Here is an 18,000-nt window from a genome sequence, read left to right on the forward strand (position 1 = left end):
TACAGTTGCCTCACCACCACGGGCGTTGTGGATGTCCGCACGTGCCGACGAGCCCGTCTAAGCCGCTGCAGTCGACTACGTGCGCCGTATCGACCAGATGGCCCATATCGAGGACGACGGCCTCAAGCGCACTCGCGATGTCCCGCCAGGCTACTTCCATCCAAGGCCACGATAGGATCTATGCCTGTCATCACCATTGGCACCTTCCACCTCGCCACCGAAGCGCACTATAGCCATCCGCGTCGCATACCTCGCCATTGCGTCCAACTCGCTGTTGTGGCCCTCGGTTGCACCCACGCGCTGATGAGCTCGTGCCTTGCTACTGCAGTGGCTATGTCAGTGAGCTACCCCATCATAGCCACGACCCCGCATGCCACAAGTCTCGAAGGACGATAGCACAGGGTGACTAGTGGCAACGACGGTACCTGGATCCACGACATTGAATAGACGTCGTGGGTCAGCCTAGGCATGCCGTTAGAATAGATGCCATTGAGCCCCATTGTCATGGTGTCAAAACTTGCCCAAAATTGGTCCCGGCCTCGGCTCCTCGGGTTACGACAGTGGGCCGTTCTACGCCACCAATCGTGTACTTGCCTTTGCAAGTGCCACCAAGCAAATGATACTGAATCCCACCACATGTGCTTCGACGCTAAGTCTACTCCATCTCAAGTTAGCGTCACCAATAGCTATGTCACCTTTAGTTTGTTCATACCATGTTAGATTTGCCATAATTTGACTTCTGCTTGATGTGAAACAAATAAAGTAATTGAAAGCTTGAACATTGGAGATGTGCCAATGCATTAAGCCAGAAAATAGAGGGATATTTTGGAGTTTGGCTTCTCCATCGGCATGCAGTGTCTCACCACATCGACAAAATTAGTAAAAAATTGAGTAAAAAGCTTTTCTCACTGGTGACATAAATGTAGATGTCATTCTTATACAATGGTTTTGATGACGCCACCAACGCATATTAACATAGATTATTAGCTTCATGAAAGACGTTGATTCCATATAGACATAGACTGGTTCATAATGCAAGCCACATATGTACTTATATCTCTAGGTCTCCCCATTACCTTTCTCTCTCCTAAAACGTTACTTTCAGCTTTACAGTTTGGGAGGGTAGACGCAGGCAGCAACTATGGTCCCTAGGAACCAAACGTCATCGACGGTGTGTTTCCTCACCTCCCACGCACGCTTGGATTGCTGCTTTCACTTTTTTTTTTGTTAAATTAAACCACCGCTGCTTTTGTAAGACTCCCTGACAAACAATGAGGCTATCACTTACCTCGACATGAATACCCAGTAGACATGAAAATTAAAGCATACCACCGTTGTTAGGTCTTGTTTAGATTGAGGTTAGAAATCAGTATTTTGCATTGTAGTACTTTCGTTTATATTTGACAATTATTGTTCAATTATGGCCTAACTAGACTCAAAAGATTCGTCTCGTAATTTACCATCAAACTATATAATTAATTATTTTTTTATCTATATTTAATACTCTATACATATATCAAAAATTTAATGTGATAAAAAGAGAGTGAAAAAACTTACGATCTAAACGAGACCTTACGTTGGGAAGCCCAAAACGAGCATCGTTCCCAAGGGTGGGTAAAAAAGTTAAGAATCCCCTCCTCGCCAAATCGCACGTGCGTTTTGAAAGCCATCACGCGCCGCTCACGTGCCATTCATCTATCCATCTCTCAGCTCTCATCTCTGAACCGTACGCCCCCACCGTGTTCCCGCGCCGCCCACGAACTCCTCCCGGCGCTGCCCATGACGACGGTGTCGCGCGCGCTCGGCTCTGCGTTCGCGGGCTTCACGCGGGCACCCGCGGCGGCGCAGACCGCGACGACCCTGCCCTCCCCGTGTGGCTCGTCGGCGCTACTCCAGCACTGGCGCTGGAGCCGGGCCAGCCGCGCCCGGCGGTTCTCATCCGGCCGCTCGGCACGGATAAGCATGAGCCTCCGCGCCGGCATTGTAGGGCTTCCCAACGTCGGCAAGTCCACCCTCTTCAACGCCATTGTGAGTACTAAGCTTGCTTGTTTCGTTGCTTCCTGTTCCTGGGAGGAATTCGTGTTGTCAAAAGTCGTAATAACCGGGGAGTCTAGATGGGAGAGAAATGTGTAGGTTCTTTTCTTCTCTATATATATTCTTCTGGATTCGTTCATTAGCTCGGTATAGGGTGGAATTGTAGCGTGTATGTTGGGTGGATGTCGGTGGACGCCAACTGTTCTACGTTTTGCCACATAGACATTCTTGTGGAACGGCTGACACTGTAGATTTGTATAATTTGTAAGAGACTAAGAGTCAATAAAGTTCACAAAATATCATGTTCTTTTGTGTTGTTCCGCTGCTGCACAAGTTGCCCTCTGTACTTGTTGCAGTAAAATGTTTCGAGTGGAGAAATGTATGTGATATACATAGGACAGGTTCTTCCCAGGAATAATTTGATGTTAATCTGTTTTCATTTTTTTTTTCAGGTTGAAAACGGGAAGGCACAAGCTGCAAACTTTCCCTTTTGCACCATCAACCCAAATGTTGGTGTGGTGGCTATCCCTGATCCTCGTTTGCAGGTGCTCTCAAAATTAAGCAAGTCGCAGCAGACGGTCCCAACATCTATTGAGCTTGTGGACATTGCAGGTCTCGTCAAAGGAGCAAGCAAAGGAGAGGTACACGTTTTGTCATTGTCTTCAATTTACCTGCAGGATAGCTCCAACTCTGCTGAGCAAAGTTTAGATGGTTTCAGATTAGTTTATACATAGTGGTATTCAGTATTATTGTTGACAATTGACAACAGGGACTAGGAAATCAATTCCTTTCAAACATCCGTGAAGTGGATTCTATACTTCAGGTTGGTATCTTGTACTTGTATGCTTAAGCTCTGATATATTTGCCCAAGTTCTAGTGGCTGTCAATTACTGTGCGCCATCCTGCTTGCATCTTTATACTTTACAGGCTATAATAATACAATTCTCTATTTCTCCATCAGATATCCCTTGTTTCTCCAATTTTACTGATATGTGATATGTGAAGTAAAATTGGAGCCACTCTGTTATCCTTATCCAACACTGCAACTCACTGCTGGTGCATCATTATCATTTCTTTCTTTGTTTTTTTGCGAAAGATCATTTCTTATTTGTTGGAGATAGCAAAATATTATTGGATGAGCTTCTTATAAGATATTAGCTGTGTCGAGGCTGTAGGAGTAACTATTATCTGTTCTTTTTTACTGGATTCTCAGGTTGTGCGATGCTTTGAGGATGACGATATTGTTCATGTCAATGGCAAGGTTGATCCCAGATCAGACATCGATGTCATTAACCTAGAGCTGATATTTTCGGATCTTGAACAGGTAATTTGGTGAAGGAATTTCCATTCGTCTTGTTATCACGCATTCAAAAGAAACTTCTATTACTATCTATGATCCTCTCCAACTGCTGACAGTTGTGTACTAACTGTAGATAGAGAAGAGGCTAGATAAGCTTAACAAGAGCAAAACTAAAGATGTGCAAGTAAAAGTGAAGGTAAGATTCTTTCATTCTGATGGCCTTTATGTTTTATGTTCTAACTGTTGTAACTACTTAGGAACAAGCAGAGAAATCAGGATTGGAAAAAATTCAGCAGGCGCTTATGGAAGGAAAGCCTGCAAGATCGGTCGATTTAGCTGAGCATGAGAAAGAAGCTATACAACATCTTTGTCTGCTAACTATGAAACCTGTCATTTATGTTGCTAATGTAACAGAATCTGATCTTGCTGAACCTGATAGCAAGCCTCATGTCAAAGAGGTGGCTAAAGCAGCATCAGACTTGCAGTCTGGTATGGTTACAATATCAGCTCAGGTTTGTTGTATGCATCTAAACTACAAGAAGCTTTTGAAGAAATTTCTGTGAAATAATTTTATATTTTTGCCTGAGTGGTGTTGCCTACCCAGATGTGTTCTACCTATGCTAACAAAATCATGGAATGCATAAACAGGTTGAAGCTGAACTCGCTGAGCTACCTTTGGAAGAGAGAGTAGAATATTTAAAATCTCTTGGCGTTGCTGAAAGTGGACTAGGAAATTTGGTAAAAGCAACATATAATCTATTGGGATTAAGAACCTATTTCACAACCTGGAGAAAAGGTGCATCTTTTGTGCTGTTAAAGGTTTTTTTTTCCAGCAGTAAACACAAACTGACTGACCTTTAACTGTGTCCTTTTAGGAAACAAAAGCTTGGACTATTCTTTCAGGTTTCTTTCTTCCTCACAATTTTTTTTATTGTAATATTTGAAGAAGTTTTTGTAATCACTATAACTGCATGTAATTCTACTTGTAGGCATGACTGCGCCACAAGCAGCTGGAGTTATTCATAGTGATTTTCAGAAAGGATTCATCAGAGCTGAAACTGTAAGCTGTGTACAAACTGATGGGAATTTAATGACAAATTTCAGTTTACATGTTATGATATATCACTACAAATGCCAATACTTCAACTCTATGGAATTTGGATATATTGTTGCCTGTTTTTTTTTTTGTTTGATATTTACTAATTGTACAATGATTACTACCACACCTCAGGTATCCTATGATGATTTTGTTGCAGCTGGTTCTCTTGGAGTAGCAAGGGAGAAAGGGCTGGTAAAGATATTTGCGCTGCTAAACCTTACATTCAGTGATTTGAAACATGTAGTTAAAAATATGCTTTCTTTGCTTGTTTATTTAATCTGTTACTTTGACTGCAGTTGAGGTTGGAAGGAAAGGATTATGTTGTGCAGGAAGGAGATGTCATGCTTTTCAGATTCAACGTGTGACAATAATAGTAGCAAAAAGCTTAAAAACACCGGAATTTGTACTAGGCAGAATATAGTTTGCCCAGACTGACATTTTTTTGGCCTCTTGACCACCGACTATAGATCTACCAGCATTGTTTCTTTTCTTATGAGGAAAAATACAATGGTTCACTCTGTACGAGTATCATATGTTAAAGAAAGGCACCCTGCGAATAGTTATTCAGTGTAGGTTTCCTTCTAACACCAGTGGTGGCCTTATGGGTCACTCGAGATACGTTGCCAAATCTGCTTGAAGTTTTGCGATGACTTTATAATGTTACATTACAAGAGACTACTTAGGGCTAATATGTTTGTGGAGATGAAATGTTAATCTCCAATGTATCTCTATGTTCTCGTATTTCTTTCAAAAAAGCAAAGTCGAAAAAAACCACCCCATATGTCACTATGGTTTTGCAACGAAAAGAACGTTGTACTCATTCTTCCGAAGACATTGTTGCAAAGGCCCCCACATGTTTTATTGCAAAAATCACCCCTCCCCTCACCCAGCCTGCCACCACCAGTCCACCAAAAAGTGGCGCTGCAAAGTTGGATGTACTTAGGGCTCCTGCAAATTTAGGACAAGGCCAACGCTGTTAGCTTCACCTAAAAATAGTACTCTACATAGACTAAGATGATCTAGTGTTACTGTTCTCTCAATGTAGGCTATTGTTCCTCGTCCCACGAGTCTCTACAGAACGGTAGCTACTTTTCACGCTCTTGAGTCTTGAATGGACGTTGGAGGAGGTGACATGACAATAGAGTGTCTCTTCACCACAACGCGTGCTCTAGTGAGTGCCTTAGCCATTTTGTCAGATGAGATACGGTTAGGGGAAGGTAACATCACAATAGAGCGTCTCTTCACTGTTCACCACAATGTGCGCTCCAGTTAGTAAATCATGTTCCTAGGGGATCCCCCATGCCACTTGCCTTTGTGTTGATTGGATCTCCTCCTTTACATGCATGCATGCAACCGTTAACATGAAACAAAAACATGCAAGTTGGCCCCTTCCGTGACTACACAACATGCTAGTTCCTTAGGTCACTACGTGCAACGGTGTCATATTTATTGTTGCTGGAAGCCTGGAACTTGATGTGACTTGCGTCTTGTTAGAGCCGCAACACCTTCAAAAATCAAAACTTGCCTAAATGAAAAATTGGAGAATGTCTAAAAAGCTATCCGAAGAGAGTATTTTCTGAAGGTGTAGACATTAACATAGTTTAGATCTTCGACTAAAAGGATCATCGATGAATGGCCATGGTGGTTTTTGGTATTTGCACAATTTCTTTTTTGCAACATCATGAATAAGAATAATCCAAGCAATGGGACCCATCTAGCATGGTGTCTAATAGCTCTACGTTGGTGAAAACCGGGTGGAATCAGTCAAACACCTTGTATCGGGGTGCTTTGTCAACTATTATATAAGTGGACTATCTCAAAATTCAACTCAGAGACTGTTTGTTGCAATTTATTAAAAATACAAAAGAATACTATCTCAAAATCAAAATGACGCATGAGAATTTTCTAAAAAAGAAAAGAATTTCTTCACTTTTGGTCGCTGAGACAATGTGATAATGTCTTATGTCCATTTTGTCTATAAGAACCTCGTGGATAGATGATTTCGCGAAAAGTGGACACCAACGTTGTGGCAGCGTGAGTTCACATATGCTAAATGGCCCCTGTAAAAGCTGGAACAGCACATTTGAGCCCCTCTCCCCTTCTCCAGGACGCGCGCAAGCAGAAGCAGCCATCACTCAACCGCCACCGCCGCCGCCGGAGTGATGGATTCCCGCGGATTCGATTCCGCCGGCCGCATATTCTCCAACGCCACCGAGATGTGGGAGGAAGAGCTCGGCTCCACCGCCACGGCTTCCACCGCAGGGGAAGTCGAAGCCGCCCCGGCCCCCGCCACTGCCACCGAAGGGAGCGGTGGCGCCAGCGAGGAAGGGGCCGGGGACGGGAAGCGCAAGGAGTGGTACTCCAAGGCTATCGCCTACTGGCAAGTAAAGCACCCGCTCTTCCTCCTCTTCGAGGCCTCCCTGAACCCTAAACCCCAATCCAAATACTTATTCATGCTTACAAATTTAGCTTAGAATTTGGTCTAATTGGTGCCGTAGGGCGTGGAGGCGTCGACTGAGGGGGTCCTGGGAGGCTATGGGTGTGTGAACGATGTGGATGTCAAGGGCAGCGACGCCTTCCTCCGCCCTCTCCTCGCAGACCGGTTCGGCACCGCGAAGCGTCATCTGGTTGCGCTTGGTGAGTTTATTTATTACTGCAAGGAAGCTTTAGCTAGTGCAAGTAGAGCTTGTTTCTGTGTGAGTTTTGTTCCAGTAATTTCGCTCTGTGAAAGTTACTGTAAATTAGGCTTTGTTGTTGTTGTTGTTGTTGTTGTTGAAAGTTACTGTAAATTACTGTGTAATGTTCATTTTGTGGTAATCCTTGTGTGCAATCTGCCATGTTCTTATGTGTCATTTTTTTCAAAATGTGTCAGATTGTGGCTCGGGTATTGGGCGCGTCACACAGAATTTTCTTCTCAGGCATTTCAACGAGGTATGCTCCTTTAATCCTGAAGATAAATGCATACTCAGAAACTGCAGCATCTTGTACGTGTATGCGAACAGCATACCATTACCATGATACTAGCAGCAAACGACCTATTTCCATTCTTCTGATGTATACATAATTAAATTGTTATTTATGTTTGATCTGTGGTATTTTTGTTGTGTCTTCTTTTGTTTTGATCCTTTTTGAAAATTTGGAATTCAGGTAGATCTTGTGGAGCCAGTATCTCATTTTCTTGAAGCAGCACAGGAAAATCTTACTGGATTTATGGACCAAGGAGAAGACTCACACAAGGCTGCCAACTTTTACTGTGTGCCTCTGCAGGTGGTACCTGTAGATCATTATCTCTCTGTAGATATTCTTTGAAAAATTATTCTCCCCTTCTCTGTATATAATCTAGTTTACTTCTTGCTCAGGACTTCACTCCTGAGGAAGGAAGATATGATGTGATTTGGATTCAGTGGTGCATAGGGCAACTTCCTGATGATGATTTCATTTCATTTTTTAATCGTACAAAGGTGACTTGACTATGACTTCATTAATTTATTTTAAATCGTACACTGTTTTTTTTTGTTGGATTGTATTGAAACATTTGGTTGTACTTAAAGTGCAAATTTGACACTTGTATTGGCAAATAAGTGCTATACTACAATTTTAGGTTTTATGGAATTCTTTACCATGGAAATAATGGCTTGCAGATGAACATCTTGGTCCACTGGTAGAAAGATTTCCTGAATATATGTTTCAGATATTACTTGGACAAATGTTGTATTTCTGGTTGTATATCAATCTTTTGTTCTAAGAAAATGCCAATTCACCTATATAAGCCACACTCAGCCTGTTCGTTTGGCTGGGCTTGTTCGTTGCTGGATCGTAAAGAAGTACTGCTGGCTGATTTGGTGTGAGAGAAAAATACTGTTCCGGCTGGAAATTTACGATCGTTTACGAGGGAATAATCCTAGCCGAACAGGCTGACTATTTGTAATCATACTACTTTTTCCTTAGATATGCAATTAAACGAACCCTTCCAAATGGTCTTGTTTGTGCGCCTATTATTAGCGCCATAGTATCAAATTCTAATGCATTCTAATCAGGCATATACTTTAATTTTCTTTCAAGGTTGGGCTCAAACCTGATGGTTTTTTTGTTCTGAAAGAGAACATTACAAGAAATGGTGAGTTTGCTGTACCATATGTTTTGTCTATCTACCACAACATATTTTCTTGCGAAAAGTGGTGTTGTACTCAATTGGAAATTGTTACAATGCATTGTTTCTAATGTTATACTTCAACAAGATCATATGCTTGATGTTGCTCTGAGAACACAATGTATGTTTTTTCAGGTTTTGTGTTAGACAAGGTGGATAACAGTGTCACAAGATCGGATCCATACTTTAGGGAGCTATTTAAAAGGTGTGGATTATATATCCTCAGTGTTAAGGTAAACATTCAAAAGTGCTGATGTTATTTAGTTTATTCTTCATCTTTCCCATCACCCCATCTAATCCTGCAAATGAAACAGGACCAAAAGGAGCTCCCGGAGGAACTATTTGCTGTCAAAATGTATGCACTGGTGACCAGTCAACCAAAAATCCAGAAAAGTGGAAAGAGAAGGCGGCCTAAAAATTCACCTCGTGTGATCCGCTCTTGAGGAATGCGGGTACTAGGTGGCCAGTGAGCTGCTGGGCTTGTCTGGCCATGTATTGCCACTGGCTTGTGCTAAAGTTTCTAGGACATCAGTTTTTGGGGTGTTTGTTTTGTTTCTATACATTTTATTTCTTTACAAGCTCAAATTTCTTTGAGATCAACTTCATTCTCAATCTCAACTGATGTTGTATCACCTGGTTACTGTCGAAATATTCAAATATATGATCTCTGTGGAGTGTGCACGATCACATTATTCTGAGAATATGCTGAAGTTCTGAATCAGAATGATTGACATGTGCTTTCCCGTCACATCCCAGAACATGTCTAAATGTAAAGAAATATCGCAGAACTGGTGCGAAATAAACACCCAGTTGGTAGATAGGCCTCTATGATTTTACTGGGTTTCCAGTGCCATCTGCAACTGCAGTAAGTGTCTTCTCCAGCCATAACAAATTCTAATGGTCTGAATTCTTTACTTCAGAATGCTGCTCTTCTTGCCTTCCTTTTCATTCATATTTCCTTATAATTATCATGACAAGTAGCAAGTGAGCATAACTAAACTAGTTCGAGTGAAAAGTGTGGTCATGTACCTAACCACCCAGATTTAATTCCTCCCTCACCTTGAATTTAGATGACTATTTTCTGAATGAAAAACAGCCTAGTTCTTCCTAGGTTGGTCACCTTTCTTTATTATCATTACAGATTGAGTTAGCATAAACATGACATTTGGTACACAGCAATGATTGTTTTCTTGTGTGGTCTTAGCTGTTGCCTAAGCTGCTCATACCTTTCTCAAACGCACAAAATTTGCGGCACTCTCCAGAATCTGTAAACTCAAGCACAGAATATCCATCAGATATACCCAGTCTTCCAACTGTGATGCTCCTTGCTGTCACACTGAGACAACTCATGATGGGGACCCATAAGAGGAAACAAACGAGTGAGAGAGAATCTTGCATTTGCAAGTGTCTGATGCCCTGATTTTGAGAACTAGACGGAAAGAGTTAACATGCGATTTTCGATACAGCTGGCAATGCACACAATGCTGAGGCAGCGAAATACTATCTTCACATTCAGAATAGATCAACAGACATCAGTACACCACATGAACTTTGAACTGAATGGACATGTCAACCCATCGCACGAAGACAGATCCAGGATTGTCCCTGGCTTGAATATATATTACAGATCCCCTAGAATTTCTCATGCCAAGAATTGTGTTATGTGCGTCAGTTCTTCTTCCCAGGTGTCATGGATGGAGGCAATGTCCCAAAGACAGCGTCCCAAAGCGATGAGGTAATGCCAAAGCCCATGTCTTGGATTCTGAAGTGATGGCTGAGGTGATACCTCTGCATATCAGGCAAAGTTTCAAGGAATCAAAACCTTGTGGACATTTCCATGGAGCAGCTGGACTAATTCATGACTTTTTTATAAGAGGCATTAGGTCCTCACCTTGAGATGTTTTGCTGGGTCTGTGGATGGTTGTCCATGGTGCAGGTAGTAGTGAGTGCAATCATACATCACATATCCCAACAGACCACCTCCAAATAATGCAGGTGTGGTAGATGGAGTTGCGAAGAATGCGACCAGGTTCCAGAACTGAAAACAAAACATTGGAGGGTTCAGTTGAATCGGCCATATTTCTTCTGAATGGCCAAAAGTTCCAGTTCAGCAAATCCAGTTTGAAGCATAGTGTTAGTACTTTTGTTGCATGTATAACAGTTTCAGGGATATACCGGGAAACACAAAATTGCTGTTGCAGTTGGAGGAAAAACAAGCCTGAGTGAGTCCATAGGGTGCTTATGGTGGCATCCGTGAAGAAGGTAATGTGCGGTGTTCCACCTGCAACATTGCATCGACAACAATTTGAAGAGCAGAAGGAAGACATAATGAGACATTGTTAACATGATGGTTGAAGCATTCTTACCAGTAGGTTTTGGTCTCAATGTGGAATAGGAAGCGGTGCAAAGTATATTCAATCAGCGTCCAAATAAATATTCCAATAGAGCCATCAGAACTACTGTCCTGAATGGTATTACCCATCAAAATAGATTTCACGAACATGAAGCAAACAACAGGCAGCCCATATAGTTGGCACAGCCCACCACTTTGTGCGAGTCAAGAACTGGACATCCAAAAAGTTTGTTAGTATGTACCAAAACGCCATGAGATATCAATACGATGGAATGTGTTACCTCCAAGACATCATTTCCGAAAAAGCGTGGACCCTCCTTGCTCACGATAGGCTGGTGAACCCATTCCTGGTAACGTTCCTCAAGATGGCCAACCTTCATCCACAAAATTAATAGGCAACCAGAAGACGGTTATGTGTTTTTTTTTTTAAAAAAAAGAAGTCCGTTATGTCAACTGTGAAGCAGCTGGACATCGATTCAGAGATTCAGAAACTCAGAATTTCACAATCACATGAGATTCCTCTTTCATAATATACATCAGCAGCATGTCTGCCGCAATTATTGAAGAGGAAAAGGCACAGTCTACAACATTAGACCAGGTTTTGAAAAACCCAAAGTTGCACTAAACAAGCTCAAAGGCAATGAGAACTGCAAAGTGCGAAAGACAATCCCATAAGCTACTTCAAAAAGGCTAAGATTCACAACAATCATCGCAAAGAAGCAACTAGGAGTGAACCATACCTGGAAAACAAGGGGCTTGTTGAGATCAACTGTTAACTCCTGGACAACCATCTTCCCCAGTCAGTGCTACACCTGCACGGCTGCACCACAGAATCTCACATAATCAAATACCACGTACAACAGTGAGGAAGCAAAGATAGATTCATAGAGCTACAGACTCCAACAGCGCAGGGGGGCAACTCGTAGCTGGTGATGAGCAGAACCAACTGCGAACGACAATGGAGAGGAGAGCCACGCCGAAGTAGATAGCAAGAGTGACGCCTTGACACACACCAGTGAGGGTATCATGATTACCACCTTTTCCCCGGTGCCCACGATAGCGTTTCCCTGACCGGGCAATCATCGGCATGTGGCGCTCCGTCACACAACAGGCAAATCTTTATCCCTTTGCTCAATCGCCCACAGCGGATGCTAGCACGAATTTGGCAACCAGTACTCGAGTGTCACAACTCAAGAGTGTGCGGTGTGCCTCTATTGTCTGTCTACACGTTTTTTTTTTTTTTGAGTCGTAATGTTTTGCAGTCAAATGTTCGCACGAATCTGAACAGACTTGGTACGAGACCGTGGCAACAAATGCGGGCAGAGCAATCTCGGTCTAGATCCAAGGCATTGGGATCCTCAAACCGCCGCCGCCGCCGCCGCCCAAGCAGCGAAAAAAAAAATCTCCGACGTCGTATACATCTACGAAACTAGACTGCGCGAGCGTCATTGTGCAATGCGGACGGCCACGGGGTCTAGCCTAGCGGACTAGCACGATGCGATCGAGAGAGGGGAGGGAGTGGGATCAGAGGGGGACAGGGCAACTCACCAGCGGCAGTAATGGCGGGCTCTTCCCCGGGAGCGGCGGACGGAGCCCTCCTTCTCCCCCGGGCGGCGAGAGAGAGAGAGAGAGAGAGAGAGGAGGGGCGAACGGAGAAGAGCAGCGGATGGCAAGAGCGGGCGCGGGCCGAATAAGAGAGCAAACGCGAGGGGCTATCTGCAAAAAAAAATGACTCCTCCCCTCTCCAGAGTCTCCAGTCTGCCGCCAGACCAACAGATCCCCCGCCTCCGTGCTGAGCTGCGTGCTCGCGTTTACAAATAGCGGGATTTTGCAAGGGCCGCGTCTGTAAATGCTGATCCGCCAAGGGTTCTCGCTCTGTCCAAATAGCGGCAGGGGGTGGGCGTCACCGGGGGTGGGGCCTGCCGCCTGCCCGCCAGCTTGGCATTGGGCTGTGCCCTGCTGTGCGTGAACTCGCGATGGGGACAACTGCATGCTGAGCTACACGTCGGTTTAACCAATTTGTTTTGGCAAGGCTGGTGCACAGCAAGCAAAGCTCACTTGCTACCAAAACTGATTTACTGACCTTAACCATTTAGGGCATGTTTGGCATGGCTCCAACTCCAGATAAAGCAGCTCCACTCCAGAAATTCAGGTGGAGCTGGCTCTGAGTGGAGCTAGAGCTGTGTTTTTAGTGTGTTTGGCTAGAAAGAGAGTCTCAGCTCCAGAACCATGTTCAATCGTGTAGAATGCCCACTTTGCCCTCTGAGTAGGACCCACATGTCATCCTCTCTTGTTGGTTGCTACAGAGGAACTCACCATTGTCTACGGGGAAGAGGGCGCGCCGCGGCAGAGAGCTCCGTCCGCCGGAGCAGGAGAGGGAGCCGTGGCAGAGAGCTCCGTCCGCCGGAGCAGGAGATGGAGCCGTGGCAGAGAGCTCCGTCCGCCGGAGCAGGAGAGGGAGCCGTGGCAGAGAGCTCCGTCCGCCGGAGCAGGAGAGGGAGCCGCGGCAGAGAGCTCCGGCCGCCAGAGCAGGAGAGGGAGCCGCGGCGGCGCCGCCCGGCGAGGTGGGCCCAGCGGGGGAGGTCCGGTAGCCACAGGCGGGGTGAGAGGGCAGCGGACGGGGTCGCCTAGTCGCGAGGAAGCCGCGCGTACGCTTGCTGGGGACGGCGGGGGGCTTCACGTCGCCCTCTTCTCCTTCTTCTCCGGCAGAGATGGAGGCATCCTTCTTCCCCTTCTCCTCTAGGGTTAGGGTTGGGGATGGAGGAGACCTTCTTCTCTTCTCCACTAGGGAAAAGGTGGGGGATGGAGTAGAGGGGGAAGAGAGGCGGGGGAGGGGAGGGGAGGGGAGGGGCGCCGGGCGACGATGGCGTCGTTGGGCCGTGGCCGGCGGAGGGCGCAGTCGCCCAGCGCGCGTCGCCCGGTCACGCGGATTCGCGGAGAGAGAGAGGGAGGGAGGGGGAGTCGGCCGCACGTGGGTGTGGGAGGCAGAGCGAATAGAAAGAAAAACGGTTCGAGTTGTGTAATCAGTGGCAATTGCGGGTAATTTCACCCCAACTCCACGTCTAGATCTATTTTGGCCAGTTCTAGAGTAGGAGAAGAGGTGCTCCGAAACTCCACCTCCATTTGCACTACAGCTCCATAGAGTTGGCAGCTCCATGGAGTTTTGGAGCTGGGGTGTTTGACTGAAAAATTGGTTGGAGTTGCTGGAGTTCAGCTCCAGAGCAATGCCAAACAGGGCCTTACTATAACTTGTGATTATGAGCACGTTTGGAGCTAGGGAAAGATGGTTTCCGTGAAATCTTTTATAGCCAGGGGGGTTCCTGTGAAATTCATGCGTGGTAACTACGGTAGAATGGTAGACAGCAGCTTCAGCTTGAGATCTTGGCTACTGTGGGATCTTTCGGAGCCACTTTTTGCCACCGATGAGGAGGGGCATGTGCGGCACATGTGGGCGCAGCACGTGAACCATTCAGAGACAGACAGAGCAAGCAAATGCAAATCCTCTCTCGGAAACGGTTCCATCGCGCCCAAATCTGCTGGCCGTCGTCACTCGCCAGCTACCCAACGCCTCAGGCATGGCTGTTTGCTGCTGGGTCCGCCCACCGCATCCGCATGTGCGCTCGCTCGACCGCCGGATGGTTACTGACTGGTTCAGAGAGATCAGGAGACCCGATCAGGTCTCGACCATCGTAACAGCCTGACCGACCCAGCTCCTGATGGAGCTTTAATTAAGCCTTCAATAACTGAATGATCTGCTTCACACAGGAACATGGCTGATGCAGATTGACACAGGCTTTCACAAAAAGATGAAAAATCACTCACTACCAATACTCGTCAGGAATGACAGGTGACCAGCTCAAGGAGAGCAAAGCCGTAAGCTACTTGACCCAAAGGATGCGAAACACAAACGGACGGCGACCTATTACAGTGGCCGCAGCCGAAGCACAGACGCAGCCTCAATGGTAAAAACCGAAGCATAACCAGTTACCAATCAATCATGCAAGCCACAACAAGCACAGAAAAGAAAAAACAAACTCATTCACAGAGACACAAGCCTGTCGGTGCGGCAGCCGGCACCGGAGTTCATCGCTATTCGGCAACGGCGTCCTCTTCCTCCTCGTCCTCGTACTCCTCGTCGGCGGTGGCGTCCTGGTACTGCTGGTACTCGGCGACCAGGTCGTTCATGTTGCTCTCGGCCTCGGTGAACTCCATCTCGTCCATGCCTTCCCCCGTGTACCAGTGCAGGAAGGCCTTGCGCCTGAACATGGCGGTGAACTGCTCGCTCACCCGGCGGAACATCTCCTGGATGGAGGTGGAGTTCCCCACGAAGGTGCCCGCCATCTTGAGGCCCTTGGGCGGGATGTCGCACACGCTCGACTTGACGTTGTTGGGGATCCACTCCACGAAGTAGGACGAGTTCTTGTTCTGCACGTTCAGCATCTGCTCGTCCACCTCCTTGGTGCTCATCTTCCCGCGGAACATGGCCGAGGCCGTCAGGTACCGGCCGTGGCGGGGGTCAGCCGCACACATCATGTTCTTGGCGTCCCACATCTGCTGGGTCAGCTCGGGGACCGTCAGGGCGCGGTACTGCTGCGATCCGCGAGAGGTCAGCGGGGCAAAGCCGACCATGAAGAAGTGGAGACGAGGGAACGGGATCAGGTTCACAGCAAGCTTGCGCAGATCAGAGTTGAGCTGACCAGGGAACCTCAGACAGCATGTGACCCCACTCATGGTAGCAGAGATAAGATGGTTCAGGTCACCAACTGCATCGTTAGAACCCACTATCAGTACCAACCTTTTCAATAGACTACAGACTACAGGATATCAAATTTCTAAAGTATCATAGATAGCAAGTAAAGAATTAGTGAGGATTAACTTACATGTAGGGGTGGCGAGCTTTAGTGTGCGGAAGCATATGTCATACAGAGCCTCGTTGTCAAGCACCATGCATTCATCCGCATTCTCAACGAGTTGGTGAACAGAAAGTGTAGCATTGTAAGGCTCCACAACAGTATCAGAAACCTTTGGGGATGGGAATACAGAAAAGGTCAACATCATTCTGTCAGGATACTCCTCCCTGATCTTGGAAATAAGAAGGGTGCCCATGCCAGATCCAGTGCCTCCTCCCAAGGAATGGCAAACTTGAAAACCTGTAAGGTAAATAAAACGAGTCATTCAATTATCCACAAACACAAACAGTATTCCTAGCATGAAAAATGTAATTGGGCTACATGGGTTGGAAAGATACAGCAACACTTGAAGGTCTCAAGATATCAGAACGTGATGCATTCTACGTGACTAAAGTTTGTTAACAATAATCAATCATGTATTCATGTTACCATGGTTAAGTGATGTTTTGAATTCAGTCAATTTCACAACATACTACCACCATGCTCTGGTAGCCCATGAACTGATCTTGACATGCTACCAAATACTTCACTTGGGCACACCATAGTTTATATTAACACACAACAACCATATAGGAATTAAATTTCAAGAGACATAAAGTTTCATCACTGCAATACTCACCAAGACATGTAATTCATTTTGTCTGGTGTGGGCCAAATAATTCAGTCCAGCTACGACGCAATATTTAATTAGACTTTTTAATGGGAGTTGGTCATTAGAAGTTGTAGGCTGCCAGAGTGGAATTCCAAGCTAACACACCCAACACTCATGTTACACTAATAAAATATCCATCCTACCGACAGTTGATGTCGGTCCAGCTACTTAACCCAGAGAAAAGGTACAGGAGTTCAACATGAATCAACAAGAGTATACATGAAGAGTTGAAGACACAAATTGACTAGAGAACCTCAACAAAGTTCCATTGACTAGCAAACCTCTAGAGAGTTCCATCATGAAAGCGCCAATATAATATAACCACAAAAAAATAGACCAAACCCGATAGTTACTACAGCTATGATGTTTTCTGTTCAAATCATCCGACGCAGACTGTACCAATGCTTACCCAATAACGGAAATTACCAATCATCACTACATCATGCTAGGTAGAAAAAATAGCTGAATCCACAGCTACAAGCAATACTTTCAATGCATGCAGTGCCATAACAATTAACAACCTACCTAGAGGCATAGCCGCATAGGCTAATGCTTAACAATAACACGGGCCACTTGGCGGATTCATCAGCACACAAGACAAATTACTAGTAAATGCGACCGTCGATGAAAAAAACACCTCGCTGAAATGCCAATTGGAGGTCATTTTAATGTCATTCACATCCCCACGGACTCAGATCTGGCCCCCAACCCAACCGGATGTAACCCTAACAATTAATCGGAAAAGCTACGGCAAATCGGAGCGCGCGACACATGTGGGATTGGGCGGAGTAATAAATAATAATAAATACCCTGGAGGCAGTCGCAGTTCTCGGCCTCCTTGCGGACGACGTCGAGGACGGAGTCGATGAGCTCGGCGCCCTCGGTGTAGTGTCCCTTGGCCCAGTTGTTGCCGGCGCCGGACTGGCCGAAGACGAAGTTGTCGGGGCGGAAGATCTGGCCGAAGGGCCCCGAGCGCACGGAGTCCATGGTCCCCGGCTCGAGGTCCATGAGGACGGCGCGCGGGACGAAGCGGCCGCCGCTGGCCTCGTTGTAGTAGACGTTGATGCGCTCGAGCTGGAGGTCCGAGTCCCCCGCGTAGCGGCCCGTGGCGTCGATCCCGTGCTCGTCGCAGATCACCTCCCAGAACTTGGCCCCGATCTGGTTCCCGCACTGCCCGCCCTGGATGTGCAGGATCTCCCTCATGGCTGACGCCTGCCTGCTGGCTGCTGCTGCTGCTGCTGCCTCGCCGGCGCCGGGGTCGGACGCGCGCGGGGAAAAGGAAGGAGAGGCAGGGAGCGGCCGCACGGGTCTCGGCCTGCGGGTGCTGTGGGCTTGCGGTCTGGTCTCTGGTCTAGGTGAGGACGGATTTGAAATGCTGCTTTATGCTGTTGCCGTGGGGCTTCCACCGAGCCTTGGAGCCGGAGTGGGTTGTGGTCTTGTGGACCTTGTGCTGTGTCGAGAGGCCCGGCCGCCGCGGTGGGGGCCCAGTGGCAGACGAGTGG

At 46.4% G+C, this 18,000-nt stretch overlaps 3 protein-coding genes and 1 pseudogene across 3 annotated transcripts; 2 read left to right on the forward strand and 2 right to left on the reverse strand.

Moving 5' to 3' along the window:
* Window positions 1-1,720: 1,720 nt before the first annotated feature.
* LOC136477991 (uncharacterized) lies at window positions 1,721-4,951 on the forward strand. The gene is made up of 11 exons (XM_066476311.1): window positions 1,721-2,028; window positions 2,487-2,675; window positions 2,804-2,857; window positions 3,248-3,358; window positions 3,468-3,530; window positions 3,592-3,846; window positions 3,983-4,141; window positions 4,210-4,237; window positions 4,324-4,394; window positions 4,566-4,625; window positions 4,730-4,951. The coding sequence occupies exons 1-11, from the start codon at window positions 1,780-1,782 to the stop codon at window positions 4,796-4,798; spliced, it is 1,308 nt and encodes a 435-aa protein (XP_066332408.1). The 5' UTR covers window positions 1,721-1,779; the 3' UTR covers window positions 4,799-4,951.
* A 1,561-nt stretch (window positions 4,952-6,512) lies between these two features.
* On the forward strand, window positions 6,513-9,278 carry LOC136478001 (alpha N-terminal protein methyltransferase 1-like). The gene is made up of 8 exons (XM_066476322.1): window positions 6,513-6,817; window positions 6,932-7,070; window positions 7,306-7,364; window positions 7,581-7,700; window positions 7,793-7,894; window positions 8,496-8,550; window positions 8,719-8,816; window positions 8,898-9,278. The coding sequence occupies exons 1-8, from the start codon at window positions 6,596-6,598 to the stop codon at window positions 9,024-9,026; spliced, it is 924 nt and encodes a 307-aa protein (XP_066332419.1). The 5' UTR covers window positions 6,513-6,595; the 3' UTR covers window positions 9,027-9,278.
* Window positions 9,279-10,023: 745 nt separating this feature from the next.
* LOC136475853 (dihydroceramide fatty acyl 2-hydroxylase FAH1-like) lies at window positions 10,024-12,676 on the reverse strand (annotated as a pseudogene).
* Window positions 12,677-14,616: 1,940 nt separating this feature from the next.
* LOC136475787 (tubulin beta-7 chain) lies at window positions 14,617-17,738 on the reverse strand. The gene is made up of 3 exons (XM_066473416.1): window positions 17,308-17,738; window positions 15,817-16,086; window positions 14,617-15,699 (listed from the first exon to the last, which is right to left on the reverse strand). The coding sequence occupies exons 1-3, from the start codon at window positions 17,699-17,701 to the stop codon at window positions 15,026-15,028; spliced, it is 1,338 nt and encodes a 445-aa protein (XP_066329513.1). The 5' UTR covers window positions 17,702-17,738; the 3' UTR covers window positions 14,617-15,025.
* Between the last annotated feature and the right edge of the window lie 262 nt (window positions 17,739-18,000).

Source organism: Miscanthus floridulus, chromosome 1 (assembly GCF_019320115.1).
Source record: "Miscanthus floridulus cultivar M001 chromosome 1, ASM1932011v1, whole genome shotgun sequence".
Taxonomy (NCBI): Eukaryota; Viridiplantae; Streptophyta; class Magnoliopsida; order Poales; family Poaceae; genus Miscanthus; species Miscanthus floridulus.